This window comes from Sapajus apella, unplaced genomic scaffold (assembly GCF_009761245.1).
Source record: "Sapajus apella isolate SASKATOON/1434 unplaced genomic scaffold, GSC_monkey_1.0 scaffold21, whole genome shotgun sequence".
Classification (NCBI taxonomy): Eukaryota; Metazoa; Chordata; class Mammalia; order Primates; family Cebidae; genus Sapajus; species Sapajus apella.
Window position 1 is genome coordinate 12,551,354 of NW_022436961.1, and position 27,280 is coordinate 12,578,633.

Sequence of the window (27,280 nt, forward strand, 5' to 3'; positions counted from 1 at the left end):
CGAGCCAAGCGAGGGCGCTGTTCTGCTCCTAGTGCGCCGTGGCCCGGCGGCGCCGCCTGCTCGCCTTTTCCCGGCGGAAATGCCCGAGCGATGACGGAAACCTGGAGGGAGGGGCGAGAAAGAGCGAGAGAAGGGGAAAGATAACCGGGAGAGGCCGGCGGGCGTGAGGTGGCGGCGGACGGCCATAGTCCAGCGGGAGTTGGCCAAGAACCCGCGGCGCGCTCCCCGGCACCTCCCCGCGTCCTTCACCGACTCGCGCGGCGCGCGGCCAGGCGAGGAAGGGCGGGCAGGGGTCTCTTCCAGGCCGCGCGCTTGGAGCCGCCTTCTGGGCTTGGGCGGGGCGCGGGGCCCACGGCCGCCCTCCCCGGCTCCGTCTTCCCCCAGTGGGATCTGGCGGCGGCGGCGGAGGGAGAAGGGAGCGGCGCCGGGGCCGGGGCCGGGGCCGGGGGCGGGTGGGGTGGGGGGAGGGCGGCGGCGGGGCAGGGGCTCGGGACCCGCATCGGGATCGGGCCGCCATGGACGACAAGGCGTTCACCAAGGAGCTGGACCAGTGGGTCGAGCAGCTGAACGAGTGTAAGCAGCTGAACGAGAACCAAGTGCGGACGCTGTGCGAGAAGGTGAGGGCGCCGTGAGGGGCAAGTGCGGGAGCGCGAGGCTGGGACAAGCCGCGGCCGCAGCTTTCCTGCATGTCCCTGGCCCGTCCGCTCCCGGCCTGGCTTGGCCCACCAAGGGCCTGCGGTGTTGCCGCTCCGGCGTCCATTCAGGCGGCGGGCCCAGCCGGTCAGGGACTGGAGCGTTGGACTGCCCTGGTCCGGCTCCTCTGCCTCGGCGCGGGACACGCCCCACGCCCGCGGCCGGTGGCCCAGATCCCGGGCGTGGGGACTCGGGTGTGGATGGGCAGGGAAACGCGCCCCCAGGAGTCGAGCCTGATGTTGGTCAGGTTGCCTGCACTCCCCTGGGGAGTTCCTGCCACTCCAGCATGTCCCGAGTGGGCTGGCGAGAGCGGTGTCCGAAAAGGAGCAATGCTGTCTCTAAAAATGCACCTAAATTTAACCAGAATGTCGTGCCTACTAATGAACTTGTTAATTAATGTAGACTTTTTGTCAGGCGAACGGGGCATCTCAAAAATCACTAACTCACGGGAGGCTGAGGCTGGAGGATTGCTTAAGTCCAGGAGTTAAGAGAGCAGCCTGGTCAACGTAGTGAGGCCCCATCTCCACAAAAAAAATTTTTTAAAAAATTAGTGGGGCATGGTGGCGTGTGCCAGTAGTCCCAGCTATTCGTTTGCTTGAACCCAGGAGGTGGAGGCTGCAATTAGCCGAAATCGCGCCACTGTACTCCAGCCTGAGCGACAGAGCGAGACCCTGTCTCCGAAAAAAGAAAAAAAAAATTCCTGGCTCTTTAATGTGTCAAGCGTTTGTTTGTGGAGAGGTAGGCGTGATGGCCAACTGCGATTTTTAAAATAGAGGTTGACTTTGGTGAAAACAGATGGTGACTGGTCTTTGCCTTCACTCGCTTTTGGTAGTAAAGCATTGATTTTCAGAGACGAGAGCGGGTCTTGAGTTTGGGAACCGTGTTTGCTGAAAATGATGTGGAGTGTGTGTTTTCACGCATGATAGCACTTTTCAGACAATTATTTTCGTTTTTAACAAAGTTTTTTCCAAAGAATAATGCAGGTGATCAATTCTTTCTTGTACATCGTTCGTGAGTGTGTAAAGTGATCATTTTATAAATTCTGTATCCGTTGTTTTCTTAACCTGTGGAATTATTTCCATCTCTCCATCTTTAAAGTCTAGTTTTCCACATTTATCCTTTATAAGATGGACTAAATAATTTTCATGTATTTTTATGTTAAAAATTTCCACTTGAAGTCCATGAAGTAACAAGGTTATTTATTTTTAACATAATCTGTACTTTTTTTTTTTTTTTTTTTTTTACCGTAACGCTTGGAAATCATGATATCGCAGAAGTACACTGGAAAAGGACAAATTTTTGTTAGTCTTATTTTAGGACACTCTTAAAATCATGAAATTTACTTAGAAAAGAAGCACTAATAGTGTTAAGTTAAAATAGTGTTTTTAACGGGTGTAATGTTGCCCGGGACCTTTATGTATTAAATAACTATTGGTTAACACAGAAGGATTTATTTTTGTAAATAGAAATGCCAAACAAGTGGTATTTTTCTTTTTCTAAAACGAACTGCTTACCTGTGGCTTCAGTCAACATTCATTTTATTATGTATTACAATTTATACTTTAAATATCTTTCTCAAACTCTAATGTGTAGTGAAATGTACAGGTTTGAAATGAGCTGAGTCAGTTAACCTTGCTATGAACATTAGAATGCAGATTATGGGCAAAGTGTTAGTTGAATCTGTTTTTCCCATTGACTTTCTTTTTTTGTTGTTTTCTTTTTGTTTTTGTTTTGAGACAGAGGTTGGAGTGCAGTGGTGCCATCTCTGCTCACTGCAGCTTCCGTCTCCTGAGTTCAAGGGATCCTCCTGCCTCAGCCTCCTGAGTAGCTGGGATTAGAGGTGCACACCACCAACACTGCTGATTTTTGCATTTTTAGTAGAGATGGGATTTCGCCATGTTGACCAGGCTAGTCTCGAACTCCTGGCCCCAAGTGATCCGCCCACCTCAGTCCATCAAAGTGCTAGGATTACAGGCGTGAACCCGGTGCACAGCCCCCATTGACTTTCTAATAATTTTAAGATGAACTCCTAGAGAAGAATAGTGTACCACTACTGTACCTTGAAATAATCACACCGGAGTGTCAGTCACTTGTGAAGCTTTCTGTATTTGTCAAGAGATATTTTTTTTTTTTACTTCGGCTCCTAAATAAATCAGACTAACAGTTCCTAGGACTTTATAGGTATATTTAAGATTGTCTTGGGCAGGCACAGTGGCTCATGCCTATAATCCCAGCACTTTGGGAGGCTGAGGTGGGCAGATCCTGGCCAATATGGTGAAACCTAGTCTCTACTAAAATTACAAAAAATTAGCTTGGCGTGGTGGTGTGTGCCTGTAGTCCCAGCTACTCAGGAGGCTGAAGCAAGAGAATCGCTTGAACCCAGGAGATAGAGGTTGCAGTGAGCTGAGATTGCGCCACTGCACTCCAGCCTGGCAACAGAGTGAGACTCCATCTCAAAAAAAGAAAAAAAAAAAAAAATTTTTTTGTATCTTACTAGCTTTTTTTTTTTTAAGGCACAGTCTTGGTGTGTCAGTAAGGCTGGAGTACAGTGGGGCAATCATGACTTGCTGCAGCCTTGACCTCTAGGACCCAAGAGATCCTCCCACTTCAGCCCCTCAAATAGCTGGGACCACAGACAGGTGTCACTGCAACAGGATTATTTTTTTATTTTTTTGTATGGGATCTCATCATGTTGCCTAGGCTCGTCTCAAAATCCCGAGCTCAAGTGATCCTCCCGCCTTGGCCTCCCAAAGTGCAGGAATTGCAGGAGTGAGCCACCACTCCCAGCCCATTTTTTTCTTTGAATATTTGTACTTATCCGCAAAAATATTTGTTAGTGAAATTCATTACTTTTTGTCCTCTACCCCCATTGATGGAGTTGCCAATGAGATGGAGAAGTGTGATAATACTCATTTCTTTCTACTCTTTTGAGCCATGTTTAGTTTTGCATCTCTCTCTGGCAGCTGTGACCTAGTTTTGTGGTTTGTGTGTGTATGTGTATATATGTTTTCAGACCTTAGTCCCTAATTCCAGTTTGTTTCCCTACCCCATCCTCCTTGTTCATACACAACAAATGCAGCATTCAGCCTGTCTGAGTTCCAGTCCTGCTTCACAGCTTGCTAGCTGTCAGTCTCTCTACACCTCTCATTCCTTATGACACTATGTACCAGCCCTCCGGGATTGTTTGTACGTGCTAGGATACTACCCATTGGCCAGGAACAGTGGTTTACGCCTGTAATCTCAGCACTTTGGGAGGCTGATGCAGGTAAATCACTTGAGACTAGGAGCTTGAGACCAGCCTGGCCAACATGGCCAAACCCTGCATCTAACTTTAAAAAAAAAAAGAGCTGGGTGTAGTGTTGCACTCCCAGCTACTTGGGAGGCTGAGGCACAAGAATCCCTGGGAGACAGAGGTTACAGTGAACAATGATCATACCACTGCACTTCCAGCCTGGGTGACAGAGTGTAGTTTAAAAAATATATATATATTGTCCATGTAAAGTCTTGATGAGAAGTAAGCACTCAGTGAATGTTAAATGAAGAAAGGCTGCCATGTAAAGTCCTAATGAGAAGTAAGCACTCAGTGAACTTTAAATGAAGAAAGGCTGAACGTTTTAATCTTAAGTATTACCCATTTTCTTTTGTAAAAAAATGCAAAATAAATAGATGTGCTGATGTGACTCTTCTGTGGTAAATGTACTTTAAAGGAGATTTTTATATATAGTAGCTCTAGAACCCTGAAAAGGTCTCTGTAATGTGAACCACAGAGTACTGGGATTAATAGCAGTTATGTGAAGTAACTTTACTCCTGATTTGGTCTACTTAATACTTGCCCTACCTTTCTGGGGTAAGAATGGTAGGCATATAGAAAGAATGTATGAGAAAAATAAAAGTCAAACCTAATTATATAAATCATCGTTATTTAACTCCTTGTGATTAGATTTTGGGTTATTTTTTTTTTTAATTATTCTATTAGAAATACTATTCTATAGAAAGTTCCATTGTATGATGGTGGTTTTTCCCTTAAATTTCTATTCTAACTCAGATTCCCCAAAAACTGAAGGAGTCCACTGAAATCAAGACCAGAGTAGTACTAGTAAAGGCCTATTTTGAGGTAGTAGCAAAAATCCATCCTAGTGCCAGTGGGTGAATGACTACAAAAAATAAGAGTATGAATGGTATGATGTGTCTGGCTTCCAAGGTTAATTTCTGCCTAGTGAAAAATTGTTTGCATAAAATAGCAAGGCACGTCTTCTGAGAAGACTAGCTCTTAACACTAACTTAAATTAGCAATCCAGCTTTTGAAGCTGATTGTGAATTTGACTCCTCTTTTGTGTGCAGAGAAATTGCTTCTGTGATTCATTCCTGCATCAGCAGTATGCAGTTATTTTAGAAGATTGTGTGCCTAGAGAGCCAGGCTAGCACTGATAAGGACACTTTGTAACTAGAACTATATTTAACTCTTGTCTCAGAAAGAGTAAAAATGTTAAGCTCTTTGACCTGATACATTCTATATAACTGAAGAACCTTGGTGATGATTCTTTAGGTGGGGAGGGAAATTCAGCCAATTTGTGTGCTGGTAGATCTTTATTCTGACGATTATAAAGCACCTATTGAGAAAAATATTGAGGTTTGTGTAGGAGTATAAATAATGTAAATTTTATATTGAACTGATGGAAATGTTTCTGAGTCCTGGCGTTAGCCTTGAAATAAGCAGCAATATCTTTAGGCTATGACTTACTCCTAATGTGAAATAGTGCTTGTTTCACATTGGTGCCTACTTACACTAATGTGAAATAGTCCTTGTTCCTGAATGCCCAAAACCATCTTAATGAAGATCAGACCCTGGCAAAAATGAGTGATTTTTGTGAATTGAGAAAAAATTTTTAGATTACTTTCTGTGATTGATTACAGCTTTAAAAAATAAAAATAGTGGTCTTCACCAGCAAAATGCCTAACTGTACTTCCATTTTTAACCACACCTGAGCAAAAATTAGTGCCAGCTTTGGGGGCCCATTGATAACGTCTAAAATACAGTGATAAAGAAAATAGCTCCTTTTTTTACTGTAAGGAGGAATGGCATGAGTGCAGTGAACTAGAGGCTTAAGACCCAATTCTAGTGACTGAACTTGCTTACCTAAGCCAGCCTCTCTTAGTGGACAGGTAAATTAAATCAAACTAGGCTAGCATGAACTATTGCTAATGACGGGAAAGTGGACTTTCTTACATTTTTCTACTTTATATATGACATGTCAGATTACATACCTACAGTGTAAAATTTCTTTTCATTGTATATTTTTACTTGCAGTATGTGCCTTTTATTCTTATTTGAAGATCCTGCAGAAATTTTGTCTTCACAGTCTTTTCTTCAGTACAAATGCTATAAAAGACTTGGTGAATGAAGCCCTTCTTTGGTAAAAGGAAATGGAAATGAAAATGCCAGAAATTGGAGATGGAATTAATGCTTAATTTATTTTCCTAGATTATTTTTGAATGTAGTGTTTTATAGGAAGAATGTTATTAAAATTACAGACATAATCTGTATGAGAAATCTGAGTCTGTATTAAATAGAAATTTTTTATTGTTTTGAACTGATTGCCTTCAAGTAAATGTAGTGAAGTCAAACCTAATCCAGATTGTTTAAAGAAACTTGCATGAAGACATCTTTTCTTCCTTAACGTATGTTACTTTTCAAGTCTAAATTTTATTAATAATCATATTAGTCCTGGAGTTCTGTGTATTACGGATTCCGTTTCCTTTCTGGAGAATGGGAGAGCTCAAGAGCTCAAGCTTAGAACTGGTTTGCTCTTGTGTCCTTTGTAATTTAAAATGTCTGTAATCATTCCTTGTAAACTGTTTTTTGACTGAGGTACTTTTGTTATCAAAAGAATTAAAAGACAATCCTGAGGCGCAACCTGAGATTCTTGACTTCTGCTATAATAGCATTATGTTACGCCAAAAATGTGCAAAAATCTCCTTCGTAGATCTATTACGTGAATATTTTATACAAATACAATCGTTTTTATTTTGAGACTGGGATGGGGAAGTGAATTTAAGTGTTCTCACCTATTCAGTCTTAGAAGAAAGCTTATTTTAATTAACTTTATAGCATAATTGGATTTTTTTTAATGTGCAAGGTAGAGTGTATAGGCGGTAGTTTAATTTTGCTCAAAAACTCATTTTATAGAGAGGGAAATAATTAAGTTTCATCTTCCTTTAAAAGAGTTCCACATGATATTTATGTCCTGGATGAGGAGCATTCAGAATTGGTTCAGTGCATTCTCGACTTGGCTTGAGTAACAAGAGAGGCGCTTGTTCCTGTGGGCATTGAGGAAGAAAGGAAAGGAGTGGTTGACAAAATCCTGCCACTATGTATTTATCCCATACATGCCACAGAGTTGAGTTGAACCATTATGTACCAGACTGTTCAAGGTGCTAGAGATTCAGCTGTGAAGAGGGGACATCATTAATGAACACCAGGCAGTGATTCTTGCTGGAAAGAAAAAGCAAAAGATGGGGACAGTGATGGGCTTGAATTCAAGAGGCTGTTTTTTTTTTTTACTAAGGTGGTCATAGAAAACCTCCCAAATTCTTTATAATGTGGTTTACTTTTGTAATAAAAAAGAATTTTGCAAGAGTTGGCACAGTCCCTAATACTGTTCTCACCTCTGACACCATCTTCAAAAGTTTAGTCGTGATGTACCTTCAGAACAGCAGACAAATAAAAAAGAAAGTTTAGTGAACTGTAAATTACAGAGAACTCTCCCCAGGACTGCCTCACTTTTGTCACCAATTACAAGTTCAGTGGGTTCCCAGAACTACTCTTAGGTTCAGTGATTCACGGGAATGACTCACAGAACTCTCTTAAAGCTGTTATCGCCATGATTATGGTTTATTACAGGGAATTAGTACAATTTAAGCCAAGGGAAGAGACACATAGGGCAGAGTACAAGAGGGACTGACATCTGTAGTCTCCAGTCCTCCAGAGACCAAACTGATAATGGAGTCACCCAAAGCCCGCATCATAAGTCACATTGTTAACCGTCTGCAGGTCAGAGCCCCCAGGCAGAGAGTGACTTTCTACCAAGCAGAAAATCCAAGGGGCAAAGGCCAGATCTCTTTTTGGATGAGGTTAATTCTTTACTACACAGATTTTTATTCCATAACAAATTCTAAGGGACAAGAACCTTAATAAAAATACATGGCAATACCAAAATACATGAAGAAAACAAGGATAGATTTATCAGAATTGTGGAGTGTGTACAGTGTGAGGGAATTTTCCAGTTGAGTTGGCGTATTCTTTTTTTGTTTTAATTTTGTATTTTGTCAGCCTGGCACGGTGGCTCACGCCTATAATCCCTGCACTTTGGGAGGCCAAGGTGGTCAGATCATGAGATCAGGAGTTCGAGACCAGCCTGACCAACATGGTGAAACCCTGTCACTACCAAAATTACAGAAGTTACCTGGGCATGGAGGCATGCGCCTATAATCCCAGCTACTCAGGAGGCTGAGGCAGGGGTATCTCTTGAACCCAAGAGGCAGAGGCTGCAGTGAGCCAAGATTGTGTCAATACGCTTCAGCCTGGGCGACAGAATGAGGCTGTCTCAAAAAGGAAAAAAAAAACTGTATTTTGTCTTTTCTTGGTTGTATAAATTCTTTGAAATTAAAAGTTAGCAATTTTTAAATGTTCAAAATATTCTTTTCTAGTTTGTATGTGTATAATTTTTACTGTGCAAGTTTTAGCATTTTTATGTAATTTGTCCGTGTTTTCCTTCAACTTTTAAGTGTATGTAAGAATCACTTGGGAAGGAAATAAAAAATCCAGGTTCCTTGACTCCATTCCAGAGACTGATTGACTATGTCTTGGGCAGGTCCAGGAAGCTGCCTTTTTTTTTTTTTTTTTTCTCTAAAGGGAGGGTCTTGCTGTTGCCTAGGCTGGAGTGCAGTAACGTGATCATAGCTCACTGCAGCCTTGAACTCCTGGACTCCGTCTGTCTTCACACCTCAGTCTCTTGAGTAGCTGAGACTACAGGAATACATCACCACACCTGGCTAGTTTTTTTCATTTTTTGTAGAAACAGTGTCTCCTCATGTTTGTCCAAGGTGATCTTGAATTCCTGGGCTCAAGTGATCCTCCTGCCTCAGCCTCCCAAAGTGCTGGGATTACAGGCGATGTGAGCCACTGCCCCCAGCCTCCTTTGTGTTTTCAGTGTCATGGAATACCTATGAGAATACTATGAAGGAGATTTTTGCTAGCATCACTTCCTCTGGTGTATCTTTATCCTCTCATCAAAATCATTTTCCTCATTTATGCGTTAAGTTTGCATTTTCACTTCTTTATGTCACTAAGTTTATGCATGTTGCTGAGTTCCTAGCTGCATATTTGGGGTCTCTCCAACAGCAGCATTGTCAGCATTCCCACAGTTGGTTCTTCTGTGTACTTTTTTTTTTTTTTTTGAGACGGCGTCTCGCACTGTCACCCATCCTGTAGTGCAGTGGTGCAATCTCGGCTCACTGCAACCTCCACCTCCCAGGTTTAAGCGATTCTCCTGCCTCAGCCTCCTGAGTAGCTGGGAACTTAACAGGCGCCTGCCACCACACCCAGCTAATTTTTTGTATTTTTAGTAGAGGTGAGGTTTCACCATGTTGGCCAAGCTGGTCTCGAACTCCTGACTTAATGATCTGCCCGCCTCAGCCTCCCAAAGTGTTAGGATTACAGGCGTGAGCCATCTCGCTCAGCCTCTTCTCTGTACTTTTGATTTGAATTTCATTTCCAGGGTTATGTCTTTGTATTTGGCTTCTTTCTTTTAGCATAAGATTTCCAAGATTCCTGCATATTGCAGCATGTGTCTGGAAAATATGGGTTCCATGAAAACCCATGTTTTCATTTCTTTTTATTGCTGAATAAAATCCCCTTGTGTGGATATAACGCTGTAGTGGTTTTTATAATTACTACCATCTGGAATTTGTTTTGAAGTTTAAGAAGTCAGGCTTATTTCGTTTGAAAACGTAATACAGAATTTGTTTTTTAAAATTTCGAGCATCAGCCAGTCGCGGTGTCTCAGACCTGTAATCTGAGCATTTTGGGAGGCCCAGGTGGGAAGACTGATTGAGCCCAGGAGATTGAGGCTGCAGTGAGCCATGTTCACACACTGCACTCCAGCCTGGACAACAGGGCAAGACCCTGTCTCAAAAAAAAAAAAAAAAAAATTGCAAGACCTCAGAAAGGTAGGAAAGAAAGCAAATGCACTCCACCCACCTTCCCTATCCACTGCCCTCCCACCTCCCAGACAACCATTATTATGTTTCTGTATATCTCCTCGGCCATGTTCTTCATATGCAAAAAAACATGGGGTGCGGAATGTTTGTGGTGTATTAGGAACTGTCTGTGGAATAAACTTGGCTTCTGATAAAATTATTGTTTAATTTGTGATCTCAGGAAAAGAAACCGAAGGCTATAAAGGCCTTAAGATTATATAATTAGATTAAAACTGAAAATCCCATGTTTTCTGGAAGACTTCAGTGCATATAATCTCATTCTAATTACTTACAGGCAAGGAGAAGAAAGTATGGGCTATATTGTTCGTAACTCTTGGGAATCCTACCAGGCTATAAGCAGAAAGGGCATTTATAGAAGAAAATGTAGTAGACTGGAAACAAAAGGAAAGCTGGAAAACCAAGCATGAGCACTTTGCAGAAATTAAGGGAAGTTATAGAGATATAGTCAAAATTATACCTTAGAAATGTTTTAGAACACTGGAGAGAACAGTTCCATTAGAGCAGAACTTGCCATTGTCCATCCTGTTTAGAGTTGCTTCAGATTAAAAGTCTATGCTGGGTGCATCCAGTTGGCACAAAGTAATCTGGGGCTAGAGTAACTTTGTGATTCCTACAGTGTGTATACAAACTATTGTGTATTTTGAAAATCACTACAGGTTGAGTATCCCTCAGCTTAGTGTTAAAGTCTATTGACAAAAATGCACAGCAGCAGGAGCATACAATGAAACTCAAAATTCAAGTTTTCAAATATTCTTCGGATTATCAAATCACTGAAGGGGCAGAGAATTGTCTGTTCCTACAGTTGCACTCACCCACCAGTCTGACCCACCAGTCTGAGCTGTCATGTACTTATTGGGCTCTACCTTAAGCTTCATCCTGTTTGACTTTTATTGTGCTGTGTTGCCTTTTTTTCTCTGTCTCACTCTGTTGCCCAGGGTTAAGTACAAAGTGGTGCAACCATGGCTCACTGCAGCCTTGAACTCCCCAGCTCAAGCTGTCCTCCCACCCCTCCCTCCTAAATAGCTGGGACTATAGGGACACACCACCACACCCAGCTATTTTTTAAATTTTTTGTAAAGACCAGAGGTCTCAGTATGTTGCCCAGGTTGGTCTCAAACTCCTGGACTCAAGCCATCCTCCCCTCTCTGCCTCCCAAAGTGCTGGGATTACAGTCATGAGCCACCACTCCCGGTTGCCCTGTGTTGTTTTAACTACTCTAGCCATCCGGTTGTTTCTTCCTCTTATTTTCATGGTTTTCTGTTTCTAATTTGTCATGGACCTGGAAACTCGGTAAATAGCTTGTTGGAATTTTGTAGGTAACAGTAGGCCCAGAATAAGGCCTAAGAGATTCTTCTGGTGGTTTAGTGGGGAGGTACATACACTTTTATGATGTCTTGTTTTTTTACTTCCGAGGCTTTTAAATTTTTCTTCCTGATTCTGGGGTCTTTTGCTATTACAGGCAAAGAGGCTAGATAGATGAGCTGTTAGTGAACTTTGATTTAGTCAGAACATTTTTTTTTTTTTGCCAGTGTTTAAGCGTAAATTCTGTACTTCAGGACCACCTTAGTGTGTTCTAACTTAATTCTATAAATATAAAATAATTGGAATAAAGGTATTCAAGGTTGGCCTATAAATTGATGTAATAATGTTTACACAAGAATTTGAATAACTTGTGACTTTTTTCTTCATTAACTTTTTAAACTTGCGAATAATAAGATTATTCTTTTTAAAACACAGAACTTCTGCCTCAGAGATTTGCCTATTCTGGACATTTCATGTAAATGGAATTGTACATTATGTGACCATTTGTGACTGACTGACTTGTACTTAGCATAATGTCTTCAAAGTTGTAGCATGTATCAGTACTTCATTTCTTCATGGCTGGATAACTGTTCCATTGTATGGATATATTATGTCCATTTATCGGTTGATCAACATCTGGTGGTTTCTGCTTTTTGGCTGCTACGAATCATGCTGCCATGAACATGTATAAACCAGATTTCATTTCTCTCAAGTATATACCTAGGAGCGGAACTGCTGGATGATATGGTAATTTTAGGTTTAACTTTGGAGGAACTGCCAGACAGTTTTCCATAGCAGCTGTACCATTTTGCATTTCTACCAGCAGTGTATGAGGGTTCCAATTGCTCTACATGTTTGCAACACTTATTAACTGTCTTTTTTATTATAGCCTTTCTAATAAAGTGGTATCTCATTGTGGTTTGCTTTTCATGTATGTTTTTATAAGGCATGTTTCAAGTGTTATTTTCCCCAAAATTTTCTTTTAATGGATAAGAAATGATACTTTAACTTTGTGATAGAATTTTTTTTTTTAATTGTTGATTTCACTTTTCTAACAGGCAAAGGAAATTTTAACAAAAGAATCAAATGTACAAGAGGTTCGTTGCCCTGTTACTGTCTGTGGAGATGTGCATGGTCAATTTCATGATCTTATGGAACTCTTTAGAATTGGTGGAAAATCACCAGATACAAACTACTTATTCATGGGTGACTATGTAGACAGAGGATATTATTCAGTGGAGACTGTGACTCTTCTTGTAGCATTGAAGGTATGATTATTGAAATTCAGTTGTTTTTTTGTTGTTGTTTGTTTGTTTGTTTTCAAGTTTTAAACCAGGCAAAAGGCAAGAATGACAGGATTGTATATCATCTGTTTTATCCATTCAGTTTATAGCCCCTTAAAATAATTGGTTTTACATCTTTTTTAAGGAGAGGTGAAAAGGATACATTAACTTGTGTGTATTCCTGGTAAATGTATCACTCTCTGGAGTAGTCCATAGCTGAAGTCTTGGATTACCCGCCATATTATTGGTCATATTGAGTCAATAAATAGCTCTTTTAAAATCCTTGTTTTGAAAAGTCTGTTATTCCTGTGTCTTACTATTTTTACCACACCATTTATCATTTCAGAGTTCAATTGTTGCAATGGCTTAGTAACTAATATTTCTGCCTCTAAGGTCTGATTCTCCTCCCCCACCCCCCCAGTCCACCTGGCATATGCTGGCTGATGAAATCTCTTATTTGACACTTTTATATTGTTACTTCCTCTTGATTGCCTGTTGCCTATAGAATCAAACTCAAACTCCTTGCCTGGCCTTCTATACTCTAGACTGAATTTGCCTGCCCGTGGTTGGTAGCATAAATTCCACCTCATATCAGTTTCTTATTACTCGGTGCTCTTGAGTCTGTTTATTTCCTTATTCGATTTCCCCCATGAGGTTACTCTGCCCCTGATTTCTTAGGCTTTCTGCCAAGATTCAGCTCAGGTCTCACTTCTTCCATGTATCCTTCAACCATTTTAGCCTTATTCCTTCTGCTCTAAATTACTATGAGGAAACTTAATTCTCCCAGCCCTTTTTATGCTGCAAAAGTGGCTTATTGCCTTGTATTACTTCTTTTACATATCTCCTTGGTGAGATTAGACCCTCAACAGCAGAACACATATATTACACAGTCATGGGTCACTTAACTACAGGCAGACATTCTGAGAAATGTGCCATTAGGTGATTTTGTTATCTTGGAATGATGCATTCCATAAATTTTGTCACCTTTTGAACTTAAACAAACCTGGCTGGTATAGCCTACTCCACACCAAGGCTGTGTGGTATAGTCTGTTGCTCCAGCCAATATTATACATGTAATCTATTGTTAACAGAAACGTTGCACAGCTCATGACTGTACTTGTGTAGACCTGGCACCTGGCTTTGTAGCACCAAACTTATGTTAGACACATAACATATGCTTAGTAAAATATGTATGAATTGAAGTCTATACTTGCAGCTTTTTGCTTGATTTGCAGAATCCAGTGCTTTTTCATATTTCTTATCAGACACATTCCTGACTAGTTGCTTATGTTTTTGTTTTGTAATAGAAAGGAAACTATTAATACATTTGAAATCTTGCCCAGTTTTGTCAAGGGCCTGTTTTTGTGTTATTATTGGCAAATCCAATCTTCCTGTGGGACATACAAATTGAAAAGGGAAGAAGTTAATCAGTAGAGGAGTTTGTCTCAGTTTCAAACCTGTGATTTTCACTGTTCATTCAGCACTAAGAAGTCATAGTGTTCTGGAAAGATTTAGAAAAGTAATACTTTGATGATGAAGAAGATAATAGAAACAGTATCAGATACAAATTTATAATAGTAATATAAGTATTAGTTAAAGGTTTTGATGAGAGTGGTATAAACATGATGAAAAAGGATGATTATAACAAACATGTCAAATGTTAACCAGTAAGACCTGGTTATGAATAAGCAAGTATTTTATTTTGAAAATGAAATTAACATTTAATTTTACTGGTGGCCAAAAGAGCCATTTTTAAAAATGGATCAGAGACTAATGTGCTTCACATGACACTGGTAAAAATCTGATTTTACTATGTGATTTCATTCCTTTTCTTCCAGGTGCGTTATCCAGAACGCATTACAATATTGAGAGGAAATCACGAAAGCCGACAAATTACTCAAGTATATGGCTTTTATGATGAATGTCTGCGAAAGTATGGGAATGCCAATGTTTGGAAGTATTTTACAGATCTCTTTGATTATCTTCCACTTACAGCTTTAGTAGATGGACAGGTATGTATGTGTGTGCTTTACATCTTACTTGTTAAAAGAAAATGAGGCAGGGAGGAGGTAAATGAAGGCAAAGATTGACTATTGATAAGTTAGGGTCTAGATTTACATGACATGTGTTTCTGCATCTCTTTGGCCTTTTCCTCCTCCTTCCCTTATACTTAAAATTTCAAAGCAGGGAAGTGGATAAGTTTCGTGTACATTTGGACCAGCAAATTTTCCTGTTGTTCTCAGATATGTGTGTAAATCTTTTGACCAAAGAATATGCTGTGTGCTTAAGATATCGATAAACATTATAAATAAATGCTTAAGACACTGATGTATAGTACTAGTAAAGCATGGTGTTATTTAAAACTTTCTCTGCATATACACACAGTGCTGGTTACCATGAAAAACTTTTCATTCCCGTTTTTCTGGAAATTGCAAATGTTACATTGCATATTATACCTTCTTCCGTGAGAAGTGAATGCTTGGCTGAGCACAATGGCTAGTTTGTTGGGAGGCGAAGGCAAGAGGATCGCTTGAGTCCAAGAGTTCAAGTCCAGCCTGGACAATGTAGTGAGACCCTGTCTCTACAAAAAAATTTAAAAATTAGCTAGGCATAGTGGTGCGTGCTTGTGGTTCTAGCTACTCAGGAAGCTGAGGTAAGAGGATCTCTGCAGCTTGGGAATTTGAGGCTACAGTGAGCCGTAATCATACCACTGCTATCTAGCCTGGGCAACAGCAAAACCCCATCTCAAAGAACAAAAAAAAAAGGAAAAAGAAGCAAATGCTATTTCTGCCTATAACAAGTAGTGCAGACATACCATGAAGCAGTCAAAGGTATAAAAAGAAATTATGCAAATTTCCTATTCTCTCAATTTCTAGAGGTAATCACTGTAAGCATGAACTGGTTTAAATTTAAATACAAAACATAGGCTGGGCAAGGTGGCTCATGCCTGTAATCTCAGTACTTTGGGAGGCCGAGGTGGGCAGATGACCTGAGGTCTGGAGTTAACACCAGCCTGGCCAACATGGAGAAACCCCATCTCTACTAAAAATACAAAAATTAGCCGGGCATAGCAGTGCACACCTGTAGTCCCAGCTACTCGAGAGGCTGAGGCAGGAGAATCACTTGAACCTGGGAGACAGAGGTTGCAGTGAGCTGAGATCACTTCACTGCACTCCAGCTTGGGTGATAGAGGAAGGCTCCATCCCAAAAAATAAAATAAATAAATATATAATAAAATGCTGTAATTCTTAAATTATAAAAATCCATTATAATTATTAATTATTAATTATAAAAGTTGTCAAGAGTGTAATAAATACTCTCTTAGACTGCTCATGGGAATATAATTTGGTTATAACCTTCTCTGTGTAATCCTGACAGTCTGTTTTCTCAGCCATGATTTTGGACACTGCCATGATTAATTTGAAAGTACAATACTTTGCATAGACTTGTTAAAAGAAAATGTGAATTTGAAAGATGTTAAATTTTAATTAAGGTTGTTTTTAATTGTTTTGAAGCAACATAGTCTTCATTAAATAATAAAATTACTGGACAGAATGATTTTTAAAAGATAGCCTATCAGTTTTGATGAAGGATCTAGTTTTTAAAATGGGTGCATTAGTAGAGCTTTTGTGTATTTTTTCCTTCCTCCACTCCTCTCTTTCTTCCTTTTGCTCTTTCTGAAAAGTTATCAGAAAAGAAATAAATAGTGGACAAAACTGATCTAGAAGAAAAGAGGGAGGACACAAAGCTCTAGGAATATAATAAAGTATGATTATAACTGTACAGAAGCTCGTGTATCACAAGAATAGGTGCAGCTTTACTGCACTACATTTGAAAAGCGGAATGACGCTTACTATAGTAAAATACCAATTATTAAAATGGGCTTGCAGAAATTAGTCCAATATAAGTAAACTACCAATAGTAACCAGGTCTAGATAGTTTTATAGGCCAATTCTACCAAACCTTTAAGGAACAAACAATTTCTGTGTTCTAGAACTTGGGAAAACATGGAGAATTCAAAACTCACACTGTATGCCTAGTATAACCCCAGTGCCAAACTAGATGTGGCACGCACAGAAAAATAAAATCAGATCAAAATCATTTGGGAAAAAAATTCCTATACTTATGATTCAAAACTCAGCAGTTATTTTATAAAATATAATAAGTGGGTAAAGAAATGCTGGTTTTACTATCAGTAAAACATTGGATCCTTCTTATCAGGCCAGGCACAGTGACTCATGCCTATAATCCCAGCACTTTGGTGGGAGGCCGATTTGGGCAGATCACCTGATGTCGGAAGTTCGAGACCAGCCTGACCAACATGGAGAAAACCTGGCTCTACTAAAAACACAAAATTAATCGGGCGTGGTGACGCATGCCTGTAATCCCAGCTATTCAGGAGGCTGAGGCAGGAGAATTGCTTGAACCCAGGAGACGGAGGTTGTGGTGAGCCAAGATCACACCATTGCACTCCAGCCTAGGCAACAAAAGCGAACCTCCCTTCAAAAAAAAAAAAAAGAAACCTTCTCATCAAAATGAAAAAGAAAGAAAATGCTTGTTAAAACTTGTGTTATTCTGATTCAGAACATGTAGAGCGCAGTATTTGAAAACGGTTTACAAAAAACAAAAGATTTGTATTATTCCATTTTGTTTTAGAAGTCCTGGCCAATTCACTAAGCAATAAAAAGAATTAAAAGGTATAAACATTGAGAAGAAACAACAAAATATTTTTGCAAATGACTTGATTATGTACTTAGAAAATATGAGAAAACTGAAAATTTATTGTAGCCAGTAACAGGAATCAGAGTGTTTGCTGTAAGAGAAACAAAAAATTGTATAGATCAGCAATAACCCACAGAAGCTGTAAAGGCAGTTGGGTGCAGTGGCATGCTCCTGTAATCCCAGCTTCTCAGGAGGCCGAGGCACGAGGATTGCTTGGGCCCAGGAGTTCATGGCTAAATTGCACTGTGATCGTGCCTGTGAATAGCCACTGCACTCCATCCTCAGCAACACAGCAAGACTCCATCACTATAGAAAGAAAGAAAATGAAATTTTATGGCAGGTCCCAAGGATGGGAATACCATTGACCAGAGAAGGGGGAAGGAACACCATATAAAATATCTAGGATTATAAAGAAAAACAGATGGACAAAATAATGTTTAAATGTTTGCACTATTTGGACGGACACGTTTAATCATTACTCTGTTAACTTTTAGCAATGAATAAAGCAAACACATTCCCTTTTGTTAATTCATGAACAGATATTCTGCCTCCATGGTGGCCTCTCTCCATCCATAGACACACTGGATCATATAAGAGCCCTGGATCGTTTACAGGAAGTTCCACATGAGGTAAGCTTAGTTTTAAAAAGAAGAAAGGAAAACAAAATATAACCACATAGTGAGGAAGATAAAGTGTGACTGGTAATAATTTGTAACATGTACTTAATTTTATTGGCCAGGGCCCAATGTGTGATCTGTTATGGTCAGATCCAGATGATCGTGGTGGATGGGGTATTTCACCACGTGGTGCTGGCTACACATTTGGACAAGACATTTCTGAAACCTTTAACCATGCCAATGGTCTCACACTGGTTTCTCGTGCCCACCAGCTTGTAATGGAGGTATGTACTTTCCTTATAGAATGATTTTTATTTCAGATTAATATATATTTCTGTAATAAAGCATCACGGCTTAACTAAGAAACATTCCTTTACCATTTATTACCTATCTGAAAAGAGGAAAAACTTCCTGGTTTTAGCAAGTAGGGAAAGCACTGGTAGACCAGAACAGAATTATAACTCATTTTTGAAATTGAGACTTAGAAAAAAGTTACAAAAATAGTACCCCAAAATTCCCTGCATGCTTTATTCAAATTCCTGACCCTAAATATTTTACTGTATTTGCTTTACCATTTTGTGTCTCCTTTCCTCTTCATTTCTCACACTTTCTTCTGAACCATTTGACTATCTGTTTCAGACAAATACTCTTTTACTTCCAGTTTTCTACATATATTTTGTAGAATCAAGGACTTGCTGTCACATAACCACCATATAGTTACTACAGTTGGGAAATTTGTGTTCATAGAGTACTGTTATTTAATATGAACACTTTACTCAAATTTTGCTAATTATCTCACTAATTGCTTTCATAGCAAAATTTAATTTTGTGCATACTGTATGTGTGTAATCTGATCCAAAGATTAGGTTGTGTTCATTCTACTTTGATGTGGAAATCCTAATTTTTTTTTTGTTTTCCATATTCTTGACATTTTGGAAGAGTAAGAGCATTTTATCTGACAGAAATATCCCTCGGGTAGGATTTGACGTTTCCTTGCAGTTAAGGAGTCATCGTATGCATTTTTTGGCAGTCTTGCCATAGAAAGATGGTGTGTCCTCCTCCGTGCATCATATCAAAGCAGATTTGAGACATCAAATCTGCTTGTGTCAATGCTGGTGGTGGTAACTTTAATTGCTTGGTTAAGATGATGTCAGCCAGGCGCAGTGGGTCACACCTGTAATCCCAGCACTTGGGAGGCCGAGGCAGGTGAATCATGAGGTCAAGAGATCGACACCATCCTGGCCAACATGATAAACCCCTTCTCTACTAAAAATACAAAAAAACTAGCTGAGCGTGGTGGCACGCACCTGTAGTCCAAGCTACTTGGGAGGCTGAGCCAGGACAGTCGCTTGAACCCAGGAGGCAGAGGTTGCAGTGAGCTGAGATTGCACCACTGCACTCCAGCCTGGCGACAGAGCAAGACTCCGTCTTGGAAAACAAAAAAGGATGATGTCTGCTAGATTTCTCCATTATAATGTTAACTGTTTTACAATTACTAAGGGAATATAAAGGGAACATAACCCCTCCAGACTAGTAGGGAGTGGCTTCAAGATGTTAGAGAAAACTTTACCTGCCCAGTAGAGACAAAGAGAAAGGGTGTAAGCATGATAAATAACACAAGTTTATATAGTAAAAATAAATTTAATGATACCAGTGATCCTAAGAAATAGACTAAAATTTTAGCCTAAAAGAGACTCCCAGATTGGATAAATAATTAAAATTTAGCTGTTACTTGGGATACACCTAAAACATAAATGACTGGCTGGACAAAGTGGCTCACGCCCATAATCCCAGCACTTTGGGAAGCCGAGGTGGGAGGATCTCTTGAGCCCAGGAGTTTTGGACCAGCCTGGGCAACATAATGAGACCTCATCTCTATAAAAAAAGTCAAAACCTTAGCTGGGCATGGTGGCATATGTCTGTTGTCCCAGCTACTTGGGAGGCTGAGGTGAGAGGGTCACTTGAGGCCAGGAGGTTGAGGCTGCAGTGAGCTATGATCATACCACTGCACTCCAGCCTGGGCAACAGAATGAGACCTTGTCTCAAGAAAAAAAAACCACAAACTAGAGGTAATAGTTAGAGAATAGTGTGTTGGTGTATCAAGTAGATAATCAAAATATCAAAAATAGCAAATAGGCCAGGTGCAGTGGCTCATGCCTGTAATCCCAGCACTTTAGGAGACTGAGGTGGGTGGATTGCTTGAGCTCAGGAGTTCACGAGATCCCGTCTCTACTACTAAATACAAAAAATAAGCCTAGTGTGGTGGCATGCGCCTATAGTCCCAGCTACTCAGGAAGCTGAGGCAGGAGAATTGCTTGAACCCAGGAGGCAGAGGTTGCAGTGAGCCTAGATCGCACCACTGCACTCCAGCCCGGGCTATACAGGGTGTGTATTTATATATATACGAATGAGGTAGGTTCTGATAAAAGGCATTGTTAGAAATAAAAAGAGATTATTGATGAAAACTGGCCCAGTTTTCTAGGAAGAAAGTATTCTAAATTTGTATTTACCTAGTAATAGCTTCAAAATATATAAAGCAAAAATTGGCATAATTTATAAGGGAAAATTGAGAAATTTATTATGATCGTGGGAAAAATTTAGTACACATCCTTGCCAAGATCTTAAGCATAGATAAGGCAAAACAACAATTAGCGAGCTGCATTTAACAAAACCCTGTGCCTAAGAATTGCACAGTATTCTGTATAGGTACACAAACTGTTAAAAATGGAGCCCTCATAAACTAATGTAGACTGTCTACATTTCCAGAGGGTACTTGTAGTTTTTGAGTTTAGTTTTTTTTAAATGTGTCTGTGTCAAAATCTTAAAACTGTAATGAAATGTTGAATTTGTTTTTATGCTGCAGGGATACAATTGGTGTCATGATCGGAACGTGGTTACCATTTTCAGTGCACCCAATTACTGTTATCGTTGTGGGAACCAGGCTGCTATCATGGAATTAGATGACACTTTAAAATATTCCTTGTGAGTAACTATAAATTTTAATTGTATATACTTAATTTCAGAAGGAAATTTTTAAATGTGAAAAATAGAAGTAGAAGATTTCTGCTTCTTAAATGGTGGGATAAGGAGTGTAGCAAATTCCCTCCCCAGCAAAAACAGCTGTTGGCTGGAGAATATTATTTTTAAAAAATAAGTTTTCAAAGCTTTTGGAAATTGTTCTAAGGGCATATCGCAGATAGAGAAACAGTTAATTCAAGAAATCCTACTAAATCTCAGTAATAATAATAGTAGTCTTAGTATTTGAGCTATGACTTGTTCCCTCCAACTCCTCCCAGATTCCTCTCACAGAAATGACTACAAGTGCTCTACTCTGGGTGGGTATAGTTAGGAAGCTAAGGGATCCCCCCTTCACCCAGTGTTGGAGCTGTGGTTTCACTCCCAGAGATCAGATGCCAGCTCTCTTGGTCTGGAGTTAACAGACGCTCTACTCCTGGTAGACGCCGTCAGGCAGGCTGAGGTCCCCTCCCTGACCCAGCTCCTGGGCCAGAAGCTCTGCTCCAGACATGCACGGCAGATGAGAATGCTGGGTTTCCCAATGCTGTTACCCTAGCACCTGCTCATAAACCAGGTGGTATCCCTGAGTACGCAGTGGCACAGAAGTTCTGCTCAGGAGGAAAGGCAGGTCACAGAAGTTCCTCAGCTCTGCCTCAGAGGCCTTACCTTAATTAGATGAGGGAGAATTCCAAATCTGAGTGCTTTGTGGAAAACAGTGGATGTCATGGTGGAGACCAATTAAGAGGGCTGTCATGGCGCCTATGATACTGGGAGCAACATGCAAAAGAGCAGAGCAACAAGTTGTTCAACAGATAGCACCAGGGAAAAAGCCAAGAAAAGCCCTTCTGGGATCACAGTCATCTCTGGGGGACAAGAAGGCCGTGCACATGCACTAGCCATACGCACTCAGGAGCAGTCAGAGTAGGATGTGGGTTATTCTGTAATATTCTCAAGCCAGACATAGATTGTACTGAGTTGAATAATGTTCCCCCCCCCCCCCCCCCAAAAAAAAAATTCATGTCCACCTAGAACTGGAAAAGGAGATGCTATTTGGAAATAGTATCTTTGCAGATATAATTATTAAAGATGAGATTATACTGGATTGGAGTGGGCCTAAATCCAATCCGAATGGCCTTTTAGTAAGAGGAAAAGAAACACACAGGGGAGAATGCTGTGTGAAGCCAGAGATTCGAGTGATGCATCCACCAGCCAGGGATTGCCAGAGCCACCAGAAGCTAGGGAAAGGCTAGGAAGGATTTTTCCTAGAGCCTTCAGAGAGAGCATGGCCCTGCCAGCACCTTAGTTTCAGAGTTGTAGCCTCCAGAAGTCTGAGAGGATAAACCCCTGTTGTTATATAAGCTGTACAGTTTGGTAATTTGTTATGGCAGCCCTAGGAAATGGATAAGTAGCCTGATCAACAAATGGTTTAACCCTCACTGGTATATGAGGCTTAAACACAATCTCTAATCATTGACTGAATAATCAATTACTCTGACCCAGGAGCACCTCCTAGGAAGCCAGACTTTAAAATAAAATCATGCTCATCCCTGACAGTCTGGCAGCATATGTGCATGCCCAAGGTTACATCCTCTCTGGACTGAGTGGAGAAGGAAGATCCAAGCTATTAGTTCCTGGCTGAATGGGAAACCAAAATGTAAACTCCTTCAGCTTCAATAGCAATCTGCAAGTCACACAACATTTCCAATGGTCATTAGGGTGGGCTTTAAGATCTAACTGGCCAAGGGGGCTTAAGTACAACCTTTGATCAGTAAGTGGCTTATGCGTACCCAAAGATAGCCTCTCAGTAGCCAGGCCGAAAGATTAAAACAGGTAAAAACGGCCAGGTGCGGTGGCTCATGCCTGTAATCCCAGCACTTTGGGAGACCAAGACGGGCAGATCACCTGAGGTCCAGGGTTCAAGACCAGCTGGACCAACATGGAGAAACTGTATCTCTATTATAACTACAAAATTAGCCTGGTGTGGTGGTGCATGCCTGTAATCTCAGCTACTCGGGAGGCTGAGGCAGGAGAATCGGTTGAACTCAGGAAGCGTTGGTTGCGGTGAACTAAGATCGCGTCATTGCACTCCAGCCTGGGCAACAAGAGCAAAACTCCATCTTAAAAAAAAAAAAAAACCCCAAGTAAAAACATCTGAACAGGGCCACAGGGGCCGTACACTGTTGTGGAAGTAGACTTTACAGCTAAGTCACTAAACAAAAATTAAAATAAACCACCAAAAAGACAAGATCAGTCCCCAATGACATGAATTCTAGAGTTAACTGCAATATATTATCTTTAATGTCCAATTTTTCAACCACAGATTGTAAGACATGGAAGGAACAAGAAAGTATGACCTCTACACAAGGAAAAACTACAATAGGAACTGTTTCTCTTGGATAGAACAACTAGGCAGGAGAACAAGGCAATAGAAGACTTGAGCAACACTGTAAACTGTATGCCTCACGTCTATAAAATAACACCCAACAACAGCAGAATACATTCCTCTCAAGTAAACATGAAACATAGTTACATGCTAGACTATAACATGTGTCATTTGGCTGGGCGCGGTGGCTCACACCTGTAATTCCAGCACTTTGGGAAGCTGAGGCGGGCGAATCACAAGGTCAAGAGATTGAGACCATACTGGCTAACATGATGAAATCCCATCTCTACTAAAAATACAAGAAATTAGCCTGGTGTTGTGGCATGTTCCTGTAGTTCCAGCTACTCAGGAGGCTGAGGCAGAATTGCTTGAACCTGGGAGGCAGAGGTTGCAGTGAGCCCAGATCACGCCACTGCAGTACAGCCTGGGCAACACAGCAAGACCTTGTCTTAGAAATAAAAAAAAAAAAAAAAAAAAAAAAAGAAAGAAATATTTCAAATTAGTAACCTAATTTTATACCTGAAGACCTAGAAAAAGCAGAGTAAACTAAACCTGATATAAGTTTATGAAACGAAGTTTAGGGTAGAAGTAAATGAAATAAACAGTAGGAAATCATTAGACAGCAATTAACAAAACCCTAAGTTGATTATTTGAAAAGCCTTAACTAGACTGGCCAAGATAAAAAGGAGTAAAGACATTACCAAATCACTAGAGACCTTACTGAAATAAAAAGGATTATAAAGGAATACAATAAGTAACTATATGCCAACAAATTAAGTGACTTAGATAAAATGGATAAATTCCTAGAAAGAAACTGCTGAAACTGACTCAAGAAATATGAGATCTGCATGACCTTTTAAATGTGAACATATGGGGCCAGTGTGGTGGTTCACACCTGTAAATCCCAGCTTTGGGAGGCCAAGCCAACAGGATTGCTTGAGGCCAGGAGTTTGAGACCAGCCTAGACAACATAGCAGGCCCTTGTCTCTATTTAATTTAAAAGAAAATAAATAAATTAGTAAAAAATTAAAAAAATAAATAAATAAATAAAAGCCCACGAATAAAAGCCCAGGTCCAATTGACTTCACTGATGAAGTCCACCAAGTGTTTAAAAAAGGAATTGGCCAGGTGTGGTGGCTCTCACCAGTAATCTTAGTACTTTGGGAGGCCAGGGCAGGTAGATTGAGTCCAGGATTCAAGACCAGCCTAGGTAACATGGCAAAAGCCTGTATCTACAAAGAAGACAAAAATTAACCAGGTCTGGTAGCTCAACCTATATATAGTCCCAGCTATTCAGGAAGCTGAGGTGGGAGGATCAGCTGAGCCCAGGGAGGTGGAGGCTGCAGTGAACTATGATCACACCACTGGACTCCAGCTTGGGCAACAGAGTGAGACCCTGTCTCAAAAATAAAAAAGAATTAATGCCAGTCCTTCACAAACACTTCCAAAAAACAGAAGAGGAGGACTACTTGGTTCATCCTGTCAGATGAACCTGCATTATTACCCATGATACCAAAAGTAGACAAAGGCAAAAAAAAAAAAAGACCAGTACTTGTTACAAATACAAATAGATGGCCAGGCACAGTAGCTCACGCCTGTAATCCCAGCACTTTGGGAGGCTCAGGCGGGTAGATCACCTGAGGTCAGGAGTTTGAGACCAGCCTGACCAACATGGAGAAACCCCATCTCTACTAAAAATGCAAAAAATTAGCCTGGCGTGGTGACACATAACTGTAATCCTAGCTACTCTGGAGGCTGAGGTAGGAGAATCGCTTGAAACTGAGAGGCGGAGGTTGCCAGTTTGTGGCATTACACCCCAGCCTGGGCTCAAGAGTGAAACTCCATCTCGAAAAAAAAGAATACAGACATAAAATGTTTCAACATACATACCAGCAGCCTGCATCCAGCAATATATAAAAAAAATTATATACCATGAGCAAGTGGGATTTATCCCAGGAATGCCAGGTTGGTTCAAAACATGAAAATCAATATAGTAAATGATATTAATATAAAGGGATTAAAAAAACCGGCCGGGCGCGGTGGCTCACGCCTGTAATCCCAGCACTTTGGGAGGCTGAGGCGGGTGGATCACGAGGTCAAGAGATCGAGACCATCCTGGTCAACACGGTGAAACCCCGTCTCTACTAGAAATACAAAAAATTAGCTGGGCATGGTGGTGCGTGCCTGTAATCCCAGCTACTCAGGAGGCTGAGGCAGGAGAATTGCCTGAACCCAGGAGGCGGAGGTTGCGGTGAGCCGAGATCGCGCCATTTCACCCCAGCCGGGGTAAAAAGAGAAAACCCCTCCCCCAAAAAAAAAAAAAAAAAAAAAAAAACCATGATCATCTCAGTAGAGGCACAAAAAGCAACTGGAAAAAACCCACCAGGCTTTCATAACAGAAAACAGTCATACAAGGGAACTTCCTCGACCTGATAAAGGATATCTGAAAAACCCATACTAACTTCATACTTCCTGATGAATAACTGAATGCTTCTCCCTAAAATATGATATAAGAAGTATGTTTATTCTCACTACTTTTAAATAATATTTGATATTATTATTAAAGAATATTAATTACTGTTTATAATTATTTAAACTTATTTAATCTTTATTTAAGCTTTTTAATATTTAAAAGTTGTGCCAGGCACCAAACCAGACATTCTGTCTTCCTAAATATCATGATAGCCCCATGAAGCAGATAGTGGGGATGGGAGCGTCTATGGTGACTTGCCCATGATCATTCCAGCCTTAGGTGATGGAGAGTAGTGGTGGGAAAGTAGGACTGCTGCTTCTGCTCCAGTGTCTTGTTCTTTATTCATTTATTTGCTTTGCAAAGTCAGATCCTTTACTTGCTTCCCTTTTTTTTTTTTTTTTTTTTTTTTGCCATTTACAGCCTTCAGTTTGACCCAGCACCCCGTCGTGGGGAGCCTCATGTTACACGACGCACCCCAGACTACTTCCTGTAAATTTCTCCTGGGAAACCTGCCTTTGTATGTGGAAGTATACCTGGCTTTTTAAATATATGTATTTAAAAACAAAAAGCAACAGTAATCTATGTGTTTCTGTAATAAATTGGGATCTGTCTTGGCATTAAACCATATCATGGACCAAATGTGCCATACTAATGAGGAGCAAATGCACAATTTGAGACTGAAATTTAGTACACTATGTTCTAGAGCGGTCAGTCTAACAGTTTGCCTGCTGTACTTATAGTAACCATTTTTCTCTGGACTGTTCAAGCAAAAAAGGTAACTAACTGCTTCATCTCCTTTTGCACTTATTTGGAAATTTTAGTTATAGTGTTTAACTGGCATGGATTAATAGAGTCGGAGTTTTATTTTTTAAAAAAATTCACAAACTAACTTCCACTAATCCATTACCCTTTATTTTATTGAAATGTATAATTAACTGAAGAAAAGATTCTTCTTGGGAGTATGTTGTCATAACATTTAAAGAGATTTCCCTTCATTTAAACAATTACTGTTTTATGTTGATCTGCATATTTCTGTATATTTGTCATGACAGTGCTTGCATCCTATTTGGCGTACTCAGCAAATAAACTTTTCATTTTAAACAAAAACATTCATGTATTGTGTTATGCGTTAAATGAAAACTTTTTTCTTTTTTTAGACTGGGTCTTTCTCTGTCATCTAGGCCGGAGTACAGTGGCACAGTCGTAGCTCACTTCAACTTTGAACTCCTGGGATCAAGCCATCCTCCTCCCTTAGCCTCCTGAGTAGCTGGGACTACAGTCAACGTACCACCACACCCAGCTAATTTTTAAAAATGTTTTTGTAGTGAAGGGATCTTGCTATGTTGCTCAGACTGATCTCAAACTCCTGGCCTCCAGTGGCCCTCCCAAAGCATTGAGATTACAGGCGTATACTTGGCCCACTATCTTGAAATGACATAAAATCTCTTGAAGCAGGGCAATGGGACATGGCTATAGTCCCAGCTACTCAGGAGGCTGAGATGAGAGTATAGCT

General features: G+C 40.4%; 1 protein-coding gene across 1 annotated transcript; it reads left to right on the forward strand.

Moving 5' to 3' along the window:
• Positions 1-125: 125 nt before the first annotated feature.
• On the forward strand, positions 126-26,876 carry PPP2CB (protein phosphatase 2 catalytic subunit beta). Its single transcript, XM_032288287.1, has 7 exons — positions 126-617; positions 12,333-12,542; positions 14,396-14,569; positions 17,819-17,908; positions 18,019-18,180; positions 20,760-20,878; positions 26,188-26,876. Exons 1-7 carry the CDS (start codon positions 516-518, stop codon positions 26,258-26,260), a joined length of 930 nt encoding a protein of 309 aa, XP_032144178.1. The 5' UTR covers positions 126-515; the 3' UTR covers positions 26,261-26,876.
• Positions 26,877-27,280: the final 404 nt, after the last annotated feature.